The 16,443-nt window shown below is 43.5% G+C and overlaps 1 protein-coding gene across 1 annotated transcript in view; it reads left to right on the top strand.

Annotated features, from left to right (window-relative positions):
* The window catches only part of ABHD12 (abhydrolase domain containing 12, lysophospholipase), an 84,901-nt gene that overhangs the window by 41,051 nt on the left and 27,407 nt on the right, over nucleotides 1-16,443 (top strand). Inside the window, exon 2 of the mRNA XM_045810895.2 lies at nucleotides 11,487-11,611. Coding sequence (XP_045666851.1) covers nucleotides 11,487-11,611 — 125 coding nt within the window. The remainder of the gene's footprint in view (nucleotides 1-11,486; nucleotides 11,612-16,443) is intronic.

Here is a 16,443-nt window from a genome sequence, read left to right as displayed (position 1 = left end):
GGATGAAGGTGGGTAGGATGCTCAGTAGGCCTGGAGGAATGTGGGGGCAGAGGTCACCTTGGCCAGCCTCCACACACTATTCCAGGCTTCTTGTCAGGGAGGAGATGACTCAGCTCCTTGGAATTTGCTGTAGGCTCTGTGAAAATGAGGCAAATATTTACTTGGACAGATTGAGATAACATGAAATCCAGCAAATTGGTCAGCTTTATTATTGATTACTTCTATTTTACTTTCTATTTTTTAGGTTTTGTGACTGACTTCTTTCCATTATTTTGTTTTTGTTTTGTTTTTCACCTTTTTATTTCAAAATAATTATTGATTCATAGGAATCGCACAGAAATATACAGTAATGTCCAGTGTTCCCATCCCCCAGCCTCCTTCAATTTGAGGTAACATTTAACACAACTATAGGACAAAATCATCCCTAGGAGATAGACACTGATGCAATCCAAAGAGCTTATTCAGATTCCACCAGTTAAAAATACTCTGTGTGTGTGTGTGTGTGTGTGTGTGTAATGCTGTGCAATCTTATTACATGTGTAACTTCGTGGAACCGCTATCACATGAAGATGCTCACCTGTACCACCCCTACCAGGCTTCTTCGTGCTGCCCCTTTTTTGCCACCCCTACCTTCCCATCCGTAAACTGGGGCAACCACTAATCTCATCTCCATCACTCACTTTGTCTCTTCAAGAACATTTTTATAGAAGGACTTACACAATATGTGACCTTTTGGGATTGACTAATTTTTTTTTCCAGTTTGACTGACTTTTTGAACTCAGTATAATTCCCAGGTTCATCCAAGTTGTTGCACAATCAAGTTCATTCTTTTTTATTGCTGAGTAGTGTTCCATGCCCAGTATGGACAGTTTGTTTACCCACTTACCTCTTGAAAGTCATCTGAGTTGGAGCTACTGTGAATAGAGTTGCTATAGACATTCATGTACAAGTTCCTGCATGAAAATAAGTCTTCATTTCTCTGGAATAAATGCCCAAGAACGCAACCGATGGGCTGTATCCTATGTCCATTCATTGTATTTATTTTTACAGTTCTTTTCTATTTCTTGACAGTTGATTCCGGTTATCTGTTTATGGTACTGATAATATGAGTAACCTTTAAAGACAAGCACACTGAATCATTTTACAGCCTATGGCAAAGGTTGTTCCTCTGCGTGTGGATTTGTGCAGTGTGGATAAGGGTGGGCCTTCATGATTACTCCAGGTCGCATGCAGGTGCTAAATGGAGGTGATGCTTTCCTCAGCTGTGTGGGAAATGTTCATTCTTAGTGGTAATCAAGAACAGGGAATGCTTCTAGCAAGGAGTAACTACATTAGTAGCATACCACCAGCAATAAATGAGGTTTGCAACTGAAGGAATTTCTGAGAAAATGAACAAAACTGTCGAAAGAAGTACGTAATAATTACTTAAGAAGAAATGAAGAAAATGGTATTTTTTCCAGACGTTGTTTATATTCACCTTCTCTCGTGTTTCTTCTTGATAAATTCTTTTGACTTTATAAGGAACAGATAGTTTCTATCTTACATAAACTATTTCAAAATATGAGGAAGATGAAAAGCCCCTGTCTGTGGAGGAAGCGCAACCCTGCAATAGCACAGAAAACACAATGCTGGTTTTACTAATGAACAGGAATACTTTTTAGGTGGAATGATATATCAAAGCAGAAGTCCGTTGCTCTCCTGGCCAACATGTTGGGATCCTTTCACTTGGCATACGTTTTTTTTTTTTTAATTTTTATTTTTTTATTTTTTTATTATTATATTGTGTTAGTCACCATACAGTACATCCCTGGTTTCTGATGTAAAGTTCGATGATTCATTAGTTGCATATAACACCCAGTGTACCATGCAATACGTGCCCTCCTTACTACCCATCACCAGCCTATCCCATTCCCCCACCCCCTCCCCTCTGAAGCCTTCAGTTTGTTTCCCAGAGTCCACAGTCTCTCATGGTTCATTCCCCCTTCTGTTTACCCCCACCTTTTCTTCTTCCCTTTCTTCTCCTACTGATCTTCCTACTTCTTATGTTCCATAAATGAGTGAAACCATATGATAATTGTCCTTTTCTGCTTGACTTATTTTGCTTAGCATTATCTCCTCTAGTCCCGTCCATGTTGCAGCGAATGTTGAGAAGTCATTCTTTTTGATGGCTGAGTAATATTCCATTGTATACATGGACCACATCTTCTTAATCCAGTCATCTGTTGAAGGGCATCTCAGTTCCCTCCACAATTTAGCTATTGTGGACAATGCTGCTATGAACATTGGGGTGCATAAGTCCCTTCTCTTAACTACGTCTGTATCTTTGGGGTAAATACCCAGTAGTGCAATGGCTCGGTCATAGGGTAGGTCCATTTTTAACTTTTTAAGGGACCTCCACACTGTTTTCCAGAGTGGCTGTACCAACTTGCATTCCCACCAACAATGTAAGAGGAATCCCCTTTCTCCACATCCTCTCCAACAAATGTTGTTTCTTGCCTTGTCAATTTTTGCCATTCTAAGTGGCGTGAGGTGGTATCTTAGTGTGGTTTTGATTTGAATTTCCCTGATGGCTAATGATTTTGAACATTTTTTCATGTGTCTGTTAGCCACTTGCATGTCTTCATTAGAAAAGTGTCTGTTCATATCTTCTGCCCATTTTATGATTTATTTGTTTCTTGTGTATTGAGTTTGAGAAGTTCTTTGTAGATCTTGGATACCACTCTTTTCTCTGTAGTGTCATTTGCAAATATATTCTCCCACTCTGTGGGATGCCTCTTAGTTTTTTTTGACTGTTTCCTTGGCTGTGCAGAAGCTTTTTATCTTGATGAAGTCCCACAAGTTCATTTTTTCTTTTGTTTCTCTTGCCTTTGGAGATGTGTCATGAAAAAGGTTGCTTTGGCCGATGTCTTAGAGGTTGCTGCCTATGTCCTCCTCTAGGATTTTGATGGATTCCTGTCTCACATCGAGGTCTTTCATCCATTTGGAGTTTATTTTTGTGTATGGTGTGAGATAGTGGTCAAGTTTCATTCTTTTGCATGTAGCTGTCCAATTTTCCCAGCACCATTTATTGAAGAGACTGTCTTTTTTCCACTGGATGTTTTTTCCTGGTCTGTCAAACATTGGTTGCCCAAAGAGCCGAGGGTCCATTTCTGGGTTCTCTATTCTGTTCCATTGGTCTATGTGTCTGTTTTTGTGCCAGTACCATGCTGTCGTTGTGATCACAGCTTTGTAGTATAGCTCGAAATCCGGCAACGTGATGCCCCCCAGCTTAATTTTTCCTTTCCAACAATTCCTTGGAGATTCGGGGCCTTTTCTGGTTCCACACAAATTTAAGGGCTGTTTGTTCCAGTTCTTTGAAAAATGTCATTGGTATTTTGATCGGGATGACATTGAAAGTGTAGATTGCTCTGGGTAGCATAGACATTTTAACTATGTTTATTTTTCTGATCCATGAGCATGGAATATTTTTCCATCTTTTTCTGTCTTCTTCAATGTCTTTCAAGAGTGATCTGCAGTTTCTAGAATATAGATCCTTTACGTCTCTGGTTAAGTTAATTCCGAGATAACGTATGATTTTTGGTGCTATTGTAAATGGGATGGATTCCCTAATTTCTCTTTCCTTCAGTCTCATTGTTTATATATAGAAATGCAACTGATTTCTGAGCATTGATTTTGTATCCCGCCACGTTACTGAATTGCTCAATAAGTTCTAGTAGTTTGGGGATGGATTCTTTTGTGTTTTCCATATAGAGTATCGTGTCATCTGCGAAGAGAGACAGTTTGACTTCTTCTTTGCCGATTTGAATACATTTTATCCCTTTTTGTTGTCTGATCGCTGTTGCAAGGACTTCTAGTACTATGTTAAATAATAATGGCGAGAGTGGGCATCCTTGTCGTGTTCCTGATCTTAAGGGAAAGGCTTCCAGCTTTTCCCCATTGAGAATGATATTTGCTGTAGGCTTTTCATATGGTTTTTATGAAATTGAGGAATGTGCCCTCTATCCCTACACTCTGAAGGGTTTTAATCAAGAAAGGATGCTGTATTTTGTCCAATGCTTTTTCTGCATCTATTGAGAGGATCATAAGATTTTTGACTTTTTTCTTGTTGATATAATCTAAGACACTGATAGATTTGCGAATGTTGAACCACCCTTGCATCCCAGGGATGAATCCCACTTGGTCGTGATGGATAATCCTTTTAAGGTACTGTTGGATCCTATTAGCTAGGATCTTGTTGAGAATTTTGGCGTCCATATTCATTAGGGAGATCGGTCTGTAATTCTCCTTTTTGATGGGGTCTTTGCCTGGTTTGGTGATCAAGGTAATTCTGGCCTCATAGAATGAATTTGGTAGTTTTCCTTCTGTTTCTATTTTTTGAAACAGCTTCAGGAGAATAGGTATTATTTCTCCTTTGAATGTTTGGTAGAATTCCCCGGGGAATCCGTCAGGCCCTGGACTCTTGTTCTTTGGGAGGTTTTTGATAACTGCTTTACTCTCTTCATATTTAATCGGTCTGTTTAAAAAATTAATTTCTTCCTGTTTCAGTCTTGGTAGTTTATAGGTTTCCAGGAAGGCATCCATTTCTTCCAGATTATTTAATTTATTGGCGTAAAGCTGTTGATAAAAGTCTCTAATGATCCTTCCTATTTCATTGGTGTTGGTTTTGACCTCTCCCTTTTCATTCATAATATTGTTAATTTGGGTCCTTTCTCTATTCTTTTGAATAAGTCTGGCCTGTGGCTTATCAATCTTATTTATTCTTTCACAGAACCAGCTTCTAGTTCTGTTGATCTGCTCTACTGTGCTCCTGGTTTCTAATTCATTGATCTCTGCTCTAATCTTGATCACCTGCTTTCTCATGCGTGGATTAGGCCTATTCTTCTGTTCCTGTTTCAGCTTCTTGAGGTGAGAATATAAAAACTGCATTTTAGATTTTTCTATTCTTTTGAGCGAGGCTTGGATGGCTATTTATTTTCCCCTTAGGACCACCTTTGCAGTGTCCCATAGGTTTTAGACCATTGTGTTTTCATTCTCGTTGGTCTCCATAAATTGTTTAAATTAGTTTTTGATTACCTGGTTTATCAAATCATTCTTGACTAGATGGTTCTTAGTTTCCAAGTGTTTGAGTTTCTTTCAAATTTTTCCTTGTGATTGAGTTCCAATTTCAGAGCTTTGTGATCTGAGAATATGCAGGGAATAATTTCAGTCTTTTGGTATCGGTTGAGACCTGTTTTGTGACCCGGCATATGATCTATTCTTGAGAATGTTCCATGCTCATTCGAATAGAATGAGTATTCTTTTGTTCTGGGGTGTAGTGTTCTGTATATATCTATGAGGTCCATCTGGTCTAGTATGTCATTCAAAGCTCTTGTTTCTTTGTTGATTTTCTGCTTAGGTGATCTGTCTATTGCTGATAGTGGAGTGTTGAGGTCCCCTAGTATTAACGTATTTTTATCTATATGTCTCTTTATTCTGTTTGAGTTGGCTTGTGTATCTTGCTGCTCCCCTGTTGGGGACGTAGATATTTATAATTGTCATATCCACTTGTTGGATACATCCTTTTAGAATAATATAGTGCCCCCCCCACTCTGGAAAACAGTGTGGAGGTCCCTTAAAAATTTAAAAATTGAGTACCCTTTGATCCAGCAATTGCACTACTGGGTATTTACCACAAAGATACAGAGGAAGTGAAGACAAGGGCCATATGCATCCCAATGTTCATAGCAGCATTGTCCACAATAGCTAAATCGTGAAAGGATCTGAGATGCCCTTGAACCATTAAGATGCCCTTAATCCAGATGACTGGATTAAGAAGTTGTGGTCCATATACACAATGGAATATTACTCAGCTATCAAAAGGAACGATTTCTCAACATTTGCTGCAACATGGACGGCACTGGAGGAGATAATGCTAAGTGAAATAAGTCAAGCAGAGAAAGACAATTATCATACGGTTTCTCTCATCTATGGAACATAAGAACTAGGAAGATCGGTAGGGGAAGAAAGGGATAAAGAAAGGGGGGTAATCAGAAGGGGGAATGAAGCATGAGAGACTGTGGACTCTGAGAAACAAACTGGGGGCTTCAGATGGGAGGGGGGTGGGGGAATGGGATGGGCTGGTGATGGGTTGTAAGAAGGGCCCGTATTGCATGATGTACTGCGTGTTATACACAACTAATGGATCATCGAACTTTACATCAAAAACCAGGGATGTACTGTATGGTGACTAATGTAATATAATAAAAAACATTAAAAATAAAGAATAATATAGTGTCTTTCTGTATCTCTAACTACAGCCTTTAGTTTAAAATCCAATCTGTCTGATATGAGAATTGCTACTCCAGCTTTCTTTTGAGGTCCATTGGCATGAAAATGGTTTTCCATCCCTTCATTTTCAGTCTGGATGTATCTTTAGGTTCAAAATGAGTCTTCTGTAGACTGCAAATGGATGGGTCATGTCTTTTTATCCAGTCTGCCACCTGTGGCGTTTATGGGAGCTTTGAGGCCATTCACATTGACAATGATTATTGAGAAATATGATTTTAATGATGTCATGTTGCCTGTAAAGTCTTTGTTTCTATAGATTGTAAATTTCTGTTCTGTATCACCCTTGGGGCCTTTTTACTTTTATAGAACCCCCCTTAATATCTCCTGTAGGGCTGGTTTTGTGGTTACGAAATTGTTCAGTGACTGGCGATTCTGGAAGTTTCTTATCTCTCCATCAATTCTGAATGACAGCCTTGCTGGATAAAGGATCCTTGGCTGCATGCTTTTTTCTGAAAGAGCTTTAAAAATACCCCCTTCCAACCCTTTTTCTCATTCCAGGTCTGTGTAGACAGGTATGATGTAATCCTAATATTTTTGCCTTTGTACGTGAGAAATTTCCTTGCCCTGGCTGCTTTCAATACTGTATCCTTGGATCTAATATTTGCAAATTGCTCTATGACATGACGTGGCGTAGGTTTGTTGTGGTTGGATTTGGGAGGGTCCTCTCTGCCTCTTGGACACGAATGCTTGTTTCCTTTGCTAGACTGGGGAAGTTTTGAGCTACAGTTTGTTCAAATATCTCTTCTAAACCTCTCTCTTTCTCCACCCCCTTGGGGATGCCGATGATTCTGACATTGGAGCGTTTCATTGAGTCAGTAATCTCCCGTAACCTACATTCTTGAGATTGGATTTTTTTGAGCCATGTTTCTGTTTTAGCTTTCTCTTCTACCATCCCATCCTCCAATTCACTAATTCATTCTTCTGCCTCATTTACCCTGGCCATCATAGTATCTAGTTTTGACTGCGTTTGATTCATAGCATTTTAATTTCTGCCAGATTCGCTCTCATTTCTGCCCTTAGAGATTCTATATTCTCGTTAATATTTTCATTAATATTTTTTTCAAGTCTGCACATCATCTTGACCATTGTTACTGTTACTCTGAACTCCATTTCTGATAATTTGGTTATATCCATATCCATTAGTTCTGTGGCAGAGGCCACAGACTCATTATCTTTTCTTTGCTGGGGGGGGATTTCTCCTTCTTGTCATTCTGGTGAGGAGAGGTTGCGGGGTTGTCCAGAGCCCAAATTATTGACCAGGACCCAGGCAGTGTGCTCTTGTTTTATAGGGACCTTAGGGATGTGAACTTCTTGATTTTTTACCCTGTTTTCTGGGGGAGGGGCTTGCCGCGCTGATATTCATGTAACCCTGTTTGGGTAGAGTCTCCCCGTCCCCTGGGAGGGGGGATGGGGATTGGCACAATGTGAGCTGGAATTTCCAGGCTTTTGTTCTCTGACAGCTTTCCCTGGCAGTTTTCTGTAGCTCTTCTGAGAGTCAGAGCAGCAGTGGCCACATCCTAGCCTCTGTCTCAGAACAGAGAGATCACAGTCCGCTCTCCACTGAGCTCTTCTGGCCTCTTTAACTCTGTTTCTGTTGGTGCTGCTAAAAACCCTGCAGCCGGCATCCCAACCCTCACTTCCAGGGCCGGCGCGTCTCTGTCCTTTGTGTTTCCAACACCGCCAGCCACCAGCCGCCCCGCGCACGCTCCCGACCTCCCTGAGCTCCCTGTTTCAGTGAGGTTCACGCGCGCTCCGGAGCGCAGGTTTTCAGTCTGGTCGTGCGCACGCTCCTAATCTCCCGGTCTCAGTCCGGTTCCAGTGAGCGCACCGGAGCTCCGGTTTTCAGTTTGGACGTGCCCGTGTTCCCAGGCTCAACAGTCTCAGTCTGTTCTCTCGCGGGTGCCATCCGCAAGTCTGCCCGCTCCCCCGTGCAGGTGGCTACTGCTTCCCGGCGCCCGAGCACAGCGGCTCCCTCCCTCTTCCGTTTCTCTTCCGATATCTGTGCGGGGATTTACGGCTCCCCGCTTCCTACCTCAATACTCAGCGCTGGAGATGTTCATTCGTAGAGATCCAGATGTATCTTCCTGCATCTCAGGCTGATTCCGTGGATGTTCAGGCTGGTCTGGTACCTATCCAGCTCGACTCGGGAGACCGGCTGAAAAAGGGGTCCCCTACTCCTCCGCCATCTTAACTCCTTCAGATTTTTTTTTTATTTAGTTTTATTTTTTAATGTAATCTCTACCTCCAATGTGCAGGTCGAACTCATGACCCCGAGATTAAGAGTCACATGCTCTTACTGAGCCAGCCAGGCGCCCCTCACTTAGCATAGTTATTTGGAGGTTCACCCGCATGGTTGCATGTATCCATAGCTGGCTTCTTTTCTTGCTGTGTCGTATTCTATTCTAAGGATAAATCATGGTTTGCTTATCCATCCACCTGTTGGTAGGCATTTGTATTATCTCAATGGCTATTTTGAACAAAAATTTCAAGAATTTTGTGTTTTTATTTAATTAATTAATTTATTTATTTGAGAGCGTGAACACAGGTGGGGGGATGGGGCAGAGGGAGAGGGAGAGACAGAACCCCAAGCAGACTCCGTGCCTAGTGCAGAGCCCGATGTGGGGCTCAATCCCATGACCAAAACCAAGAGTCAGACGCCACCCGACTGAGCCAACCTGGTGCCTCCCATGAATGTTTTTCATCGAGTCTTTGTGTGGCCATATGCTTTCCTTGCTCTGCGGACATAAAATTACAAGCTGCTTGAACACCTTACAGTGGCCAGATGTGCGTAGGCTCTGGAGGGTGAGTGACCAAATTGTACAAGGGACATAGGAATAGCCAATGTGGCCAGAGCAGAGGACCCAAGCCTGAGCTTTGCATCTGGCATTTGATGGTTGTGTATTTGATTGCAGGCTATTTTCTTTTTTATGGGCTTTCCATTTTTTCTTAGAACAAAGTCCTGAATTCTTCTTGGCCTCTTTGGATCTCTCCCATTGTGCCCAGCCTTCCCTTTCAGGCCCATTACTAGGCCCAGTCCCTGCTCTTTCCCTTACTGAGAGTAAGAAGACGGTGATGACAGCTTAGATAAATTGCAGACCTGGAACTCCTGTGTGCACTGTATGTGCATTATTGTGTGTAATCCTTCCAGGAGCCCCACAAAGGAGGTACCACTTTTATGCCCTCAGTGCAGGGAAGAAACCACAGCTCAGAGAGTTTAAGTAACTTGTCCAGGATTGCACAGCTAGTAAGTGGTAGGTTAGATGTTAGACTAGATCATCTGACTTCGGAGCCAGCAACTTTAAGCACAATGTTGTACACCCTTCATCATTGGAAGGGCAGATTGTGCATGGAATTTAAGATGCCATTTTAAACTGTTCTTCCACATCATGTAGTTAACTCCTATATTCCTAACTTAGTGTTTCCTCCCGGGGCCTCTTCCCTGGCAGCCCAGACTGGGTGAGATCACCCTGCACCACGGTGTGCCTGTGGTGCTCTGTGCCTGCCCCACTGAGCTGGGAGCACAGCATGGATGCAGATGCTTTCCTTTGCGTCCCTTAGTGTCTGCTGCCCAAAGAGTGCTAGCATCGAGTCAACCAGGTGAATGAGTGAATGAATTATACTGTCAGGTATGCCTGTTTGTCATCAGCTTTGTTGAGGTATTATTTACACATACAAATGTGTAACCACAATCAAGATAAAATTATTTTGATTACTCTAAGAGTTACCTGTGTCCCTTGCAATCTCCCTCCATCCCCAGCCACCACTGTTCTGTTTGCCCTTGTAGTTTTGTGTCTTCTAGAATTTTCGATAAATGGAATCATACATTATATAGTCTTTTGTGTCTGTCTTACTTAGCAGAATGCTTTTGAGATGCATCCATATGATTGCATGTGTCAGCAGTTCCAGGTATATACTTAAAACCACCTTAAATAGTTATTTTGGAAACAGCCCAGAAATAAATACTTAGCCCCATTCAGGTTTAGACTGGGTTGATAAGTTAGAGCAGCGGTTCCTAAGGGTGCTCCCCAAGACCCTTTCAGAGTGTCCGCAAGGTCGAAATGATTTTCGTAATAACGCAAAGATATTATTTGCCTTTTTTACTCATTCTCTCAGGGTTTCCAGATATTACCTGACATGTGGTATTGCAACAGGTTGGATGCAGAAAGATTTGAGAATCCGTCTGTCTTCTATTAAGCTGTCTGGCTTAAAGAAATTTGTAAAAATGTTAATGCCGCTCTCCTCACTAAAAGTTTTTTTATTGGAAACTATAATCACTTTTTAAATAACAAATGTTAATTATATTATAAACATTTAATGGTTTTCTTGTTATTATTAGATACATGAATAAATATTTTTAAATTTTAACTTCTTACATGACAAATAGTCATAAATATAAACCATGTAAACAGAAGATCTTTGGGGGCTTCAGTTTTCTAGTTGTAGAGAAACCCTTAGTCCAAGAAGTTTAGAATCTCTGGACTAGGGACATTTTTGAAAAGGCATCAGGAATAGGATGAGGAAGTCTTGGAGCTGGGTGGGCTTAGAAGCGGGTCTGGAGACCTGGCCTGCGACGCCTGGAGGAGCCTCCAGCCGGTGGTGGCAGATGGAATGTGGGCTGGAAGGCAGAGACAGGCTGTGTCAGCTGCAATCTCCCTGTCAGCCCCCTGCTCGCTCCTCAGACCTGGTCAGGCAGGTTCTGTGGATGTTTCAACTTCCTCCAAGGAGCCAGTGGGCAGCCTGTGCCTGAGGCTGGTCTGCGGGGCAGTGATCACGTGGCCTAGAGCCAGCCACTCTCCCGAGATGAAGCTGCAGCTACTGTCTGGCTTCAGGTTGGTCACGTGCTGAGGAGCTGATTGATGTCTGTGCTATGTTCTCATCGCAGGGCGAGCGTAGGAAATCGTCAGCACGGTCTGTTGGCTTTCGGGAGAAACTATGTACCCTCCCCCTTCCCACGCACTCGAGTTCTAAGCTCAGATTGAAAGCCGGTCTAAAATAATTATTTTAACAAAAGTAGGTGGGAGGCTAGTCTTATTACTGGCACAATTATTGTGGGGAAAGCGACATGTGGATTTTGGTTAGTGATTTTGATAATGCTATTAATAAACGGGAGCAAAAGTGCACCTACAGTCTTTGACCTGTTAATTGCTCCTCTCTTACAGGCGAAAGGGCCTGTGGTTCCGACTGAGGAAGATACTTCTCTGTGTTCTGGGATTGTATGTTGCCATTCCATTTCTCATCAAACTATGTCCTGGGATACAGGCCAAACTGATTTTCTTGAATTTCGGTAAGTACCACATGCCCACTTTGCCTTGAATTTTAGTAAGAGTCCATTTGCATGATGATTTATATATTTTTATATCTACCACTCAGATCAAGAAATAGAACATTTCTATTACCCAGAAAGTTCCCTGTGCCCCTTCCCAGTTACAGGCTGCTGCAGTGATGACATTGCCCTCCAGGGCTAACAGTTGTGTGCACAGGTAACCCCTGCTTGGGTGGGGGTCCTCCTTTAGGGCAGTGGGTGAGGATGTTAACAGTGCTGTGTTGGACGTACTCTGCCCTTGTGCCATCTAGGAGGCTCACTGTCCTTGGAAAAGATGACCACTGAAAGGTGACCACCTTCAACAAAAATAATTAGGACTTTTTTCTTTAAAAAAAAAAACAAAAACCCACCAGCGTGACATGCTTTGGTTTCTGTGGAATTATATGCTGACTGTATAGGTGTTGTAGTTCCCCTGAGTTAACTTAGACCTTGTGTGTTCCAAAGGTGGTTTTTTTTTTCATGCTGTGTATTTACTTTTGTGCAAGCGGGAGGAGAAAGGTCCAGAAGTCTCAAGCTTAGGAGTAGAAGACAGAGGGCTCCCAGGTACATAATTGCTGGTAACAGTCCTCTTAAGGAGCATCATTTTACACCTTCAAGATGAGGCGAGGAGGGAAGAGGCCGGATCTGTGAGTGTTAGGGTTGGAAGACAGAACGCGGTGCTTGGCACACGGCAGGTACTCCGTCGGCGATGACCTTAAGCTTGGGTTGCAGGTACGGGTAGCATCTGAACCAGCCAAGGCAGGCTCTGTGTATGCTCTTAGCTGTTGGTTTGCAAAGAGTAGGTTTGGACCTTGTGTATTTGGGAGGAGAGGTTTGAAAGCTGTGGCTGATGCCGTGGGAGGCAGCAGCGTTGCTGGTAGAGAGGAGGGAGGAGGAAGAGCATGAAGATGAGGGGGAGGACACACAGGAGGTGTTGGGATGGCTCACATGTGCCTGTGGCATGCGGGGTGAGGGGGTGGCACGGGGCCAGGCGTGTCAGGGCTCCAGAGCCCTCATCTGTAGTAACGCAGTGCTGCAGGCTCTGTAGGCGCCTGGGCATACAAGTTCAGGTTTACGAAGTCTACAGTGGACTTAATCACAGGAACTTGGAAGTCGCTGGCTACAAAGGGCATTTCTGCTCTAAAGAGGAACAGTGGGAGGAGGAAGAGAAGTAGTAAGGTCAGTGTTTAATACTTTGTAAATCTAAAGTAAGTTTTTTAATTTGGTGTCTTAAAATAAGTGTAAAATACTTGTAATACCAAGAGGCATTTGATTTTTCTCATGGAAATGTAGCTGAACTTCGAGAAATTTATCCTCTCTATGTTTTTGTCAGTGTGAGAGGCGCAAACTTAAAAGGAACTAACAGCATACTAAAATCAAGGGAGTTTTGATTTTCTGACTTTAACCCTTAACTGTCCACAGTCGGTCCAGCATAGAAGAGAGTTTGGGTTTACACATAAACGCGAAGCTACCGGGTTGCAGATACCCTGATGTCAGACTTTAGGAGGGACTCTGAATGGCTTTTCCAGCTCTATAGGCCTCCGGGTGCCTTGGGCAAGTGCCTTTGCCACATGGTAGGGTCTCAGCAAATATTTGAATTGAATTGCTTGTCTTCAGATCAGTTATTTGGGCCGCTTTAGACACAGCCCGCAAGTGTTGCTCGGTTGGTTTCCTAATTAAATGGTAGGATGTTCCACAGGGCAGAACTTTGGGTTCTCCAAGTCCAGTCCCCTGCACCTCCACAAGGAGATGACAGTCGCTTACGCTCTCCTTCCAGATGTCCGCTGTGTGGCCGTGTGGTCGCCTCCTGCAGCGGTTGTAAAGGAGGTGGTTTCGTTAGCTGTCTGTGCTGCCTTCTCTGGGGGGGAGTGGGGGTCTCCAGTGCTGGCCTGCAGTGGTTTGGCAGTTCCAGCCCATGGTGCTGGAGGGGTAGCTCCTCCATTTTTGTCTCCTCAAAATGTGGGTCATGATCCTGTGGATTTCCGTTTGGACTCTAAAGGAAGTCTAAACAGTCTTTTGGGCCTCAAAACAAAATCAAGGAATATATTCTTAAGTTCACACAAATCCACCTGAAATCACATTCATAAATCAGATAAATAAGGTGTAGAAAAAACATAGGCGTTATTCTACTTTAAATATATTTTCATAAGCAAAAACTACATGAGCATTCCAAAAACAGAAGATTAACTGAGAGGCCCTGACTGGCGGCGAAGAAGAAAATGAAAATCATTCTGAGGAAGTGATTAGTGTTGTTGCTGATCTGTTTCCTGCTGGTCTCTTTTGTCTGCGTCTCTACACACAAACGTCAGTATATGCGCTTTTCACCTACTCAGGTTCCAAAGTCTGACTCCAGTGTCAGTGATGTTGGGTGACACCCAGTATTTTGTGGTCTGGAAGTCTAGATGACTTTTGTTGTTGTTGTTAAATTGAAGTATAGTTGGCATACAGCCGGATATTAATTTCAGGGGTACAACACAGGTTTGACACGTGTATGCATTACTCCACGCTCGTCACAGGAAGTGTCGTCACCATCTGTCAGCATCCTGACTGACTACAGCAGGATTGACCGTATTCCCTATGCTGTACGTCTCATCTCCGTGGTGTGTATATTTAACAGGAAGTTTGTACCTTTTTATCTCCTTCCCCTGTTTTGCCCATCTCCCCACCCCCTCCCCTTCTGGCAACCACCAGTTTGTTCTCTTTATTTGTGGGTCTGTTTCAGGTTTTTGTTTGTTTCAGTTTGTTCGTTCCTTTCTTTTGTTTTTTAGATGCCACATGTAAGTGAAATCCTATGGTATTTGTCTTCCTCTGTGTGACTTATTTCACTTAGCGTACATAATGTCCTCTAGGTCTACCCACGTTGTCCCAGATGGCAAGATCTCATCCTTTTTTATGGCTGCGTAATGAAGCCTGGATATCTTCTCTGCAGTTCTTTGCCCTTGGATCCAGAACTGTCTCTCGGCGAGAAGGAATGTTTTGGTTCAGAGGCCTGCACAGAACTGCTCTTCTCTTCATATTACCTTGGGCCTTTTTTGGGAAATAGGTTAGATATATGAATTATGTATTTGTTTTTGAAGCAGAAGGCCAGGCAGTCGGCTTCAACATTCTCCAGGATAATAATCCTTATGCTTCCTCTTGGCAGTCCCTTTTAACCCTTGATAGCTTTCTTTCTTTCCTTTAAAAATTTTTTTATTGGAGTAGTTGACACATAATATGCATTAGTTTCAGGTGTACAACATGGTGATTAGGCTGTGCTCACCATGAGTGTAGCCACCGTCTGTTACCATAAATGTGATTGCACTATCATTGCCTGCGTTCCTCCTGCCGCGCCTTTCATCCCTGTGACTCACTCACTCTAGACCTGGAAACCTGTACCTCCCACTTCCCTTCCCCCGTTTTGCCCGTCCGCCCATGCCTCTCCCCTCTGGCAATCATCAGTTTGCTCTCTGTTTACAAACAGATCAGGTCTGATTCTGCTTTTTGTTTATTCATTTGTTTTTGTTTTAGGTTCCACATAATGAGTGAAACCGTATGATATTTGTCTTTCTCTGCCTGACTTATTTCACTTAGCGTTGTACACTCTAGGTCCATCCATGTTGTCACAAATGGCAGGATATTGTCCATTTTTATGGCCGTGTAACAGTCTGCTGTGCGTGTGTATACCACATTGTCCTTACCCATTCGTCTGTCCATGGACACTTGGGCTTCTTCTCTATCTTGGCTATTGTAAATAATGCTGCAGTAAACATGGGGGTGTGTGTATCCTTTCAAATTAGTGTTTTCATTTTCTTTGGGTAAATACCCAATAGTGGAATTATTGGATCATACAGTATTTCTATTTTTAATTTTTTGAGGAACCTCCCTACTATTTTCCTTTTTTATCCCCTTTGCTCTTATGGAAGGCCCTACAGCCCCCATCACAGTGTTAGAATTTGATAAAACCCAGAGAGGCCTATGCCCTCCCCTTGTCGGCACCACACCTCTTCCAGTGCCTCAGTGACTGGGATGAGGGGTAGCCCCGATGTTTAAAATCTTCAGGCAGTCAGAAGTGTCCATTGTGGCTAAGTAGTATAGCCTCTCAGCCTATCATGTATTTTGCAGATGGACTAAAGGGATGGTAGACTAGGTCACTTTCCATTCAGTCGTGTCCTCACTGGTTATTCACTGAACGCTGTTTTTGCAGATCCTCTCTAAATCACGCCCTCTGGTATGTGGTTGCCAGTAAATGACAGTGCGGCCAGCGGGTGAATAATGAAAAATGGGAAGGAGGGGAAGCCAGAGGTGGGGTTGAAGCCGCTGGATGTGTCTTGCAGGCCTGTGGGCACAGCAGCATGTGTATGGGGTTCCTGGGTTGTGCGCTTAAGCTGTGTGTGAGGCCAAACTTGTATAGCTAGCGGGGAGGGGCTGGTCACTGTCCCGGGCTCCTCACTCCTGCCCCTGCCCCGTGCCCGGTGGGCTGCTTGTGGTCCCTGTGCTGTGTCCTGCTCTAAAAACCCTGTGAATGAAGCAGGGCCCCGAGGGTCCTGGGGCCAAGGGATAGCACAGGAGGTCAGGGGGCCCTGGTACCCACCTGTTTCTGGCCAGCAGGAGTGAAGTATGTTCTGTCCTGGGCATATCCTGTCACCCTCCTCCTGCACCCCTTGACCCCGTCCCTTTGTGGCATTTTGCTTACTCAGACCAGTAGTTACCAGTGGTTCCTCTGGCCACACCTCCCTGGAGCTGTCTGACCGCCTGGACTGAACCTGGACCTCCACTCTCCGGAGGGGCCCCATGGGAAGAGAGGCACATGGGTGGCAGCTGCTGGACTCGGAGCA

The sequence above is a fragment of the Ursus americanus genome, chromosome 22 (assembly GCF_024610735.1).
Source record: "Ursus americanus isolate L20-20 chromosome 22, mUrsAme1.1.p, whole genome shotgun sequence".
Lineage (NCBI taxonomy): Eukaryota > Metazoa > Chordata > Mammalia > Carnivora > Ursidae > Ursus > Ursus americanus.
Note: the sequence above shows the minus strand (reverse complement) of the source record. Positions and strands in the feature narration are given on the sequence as shown.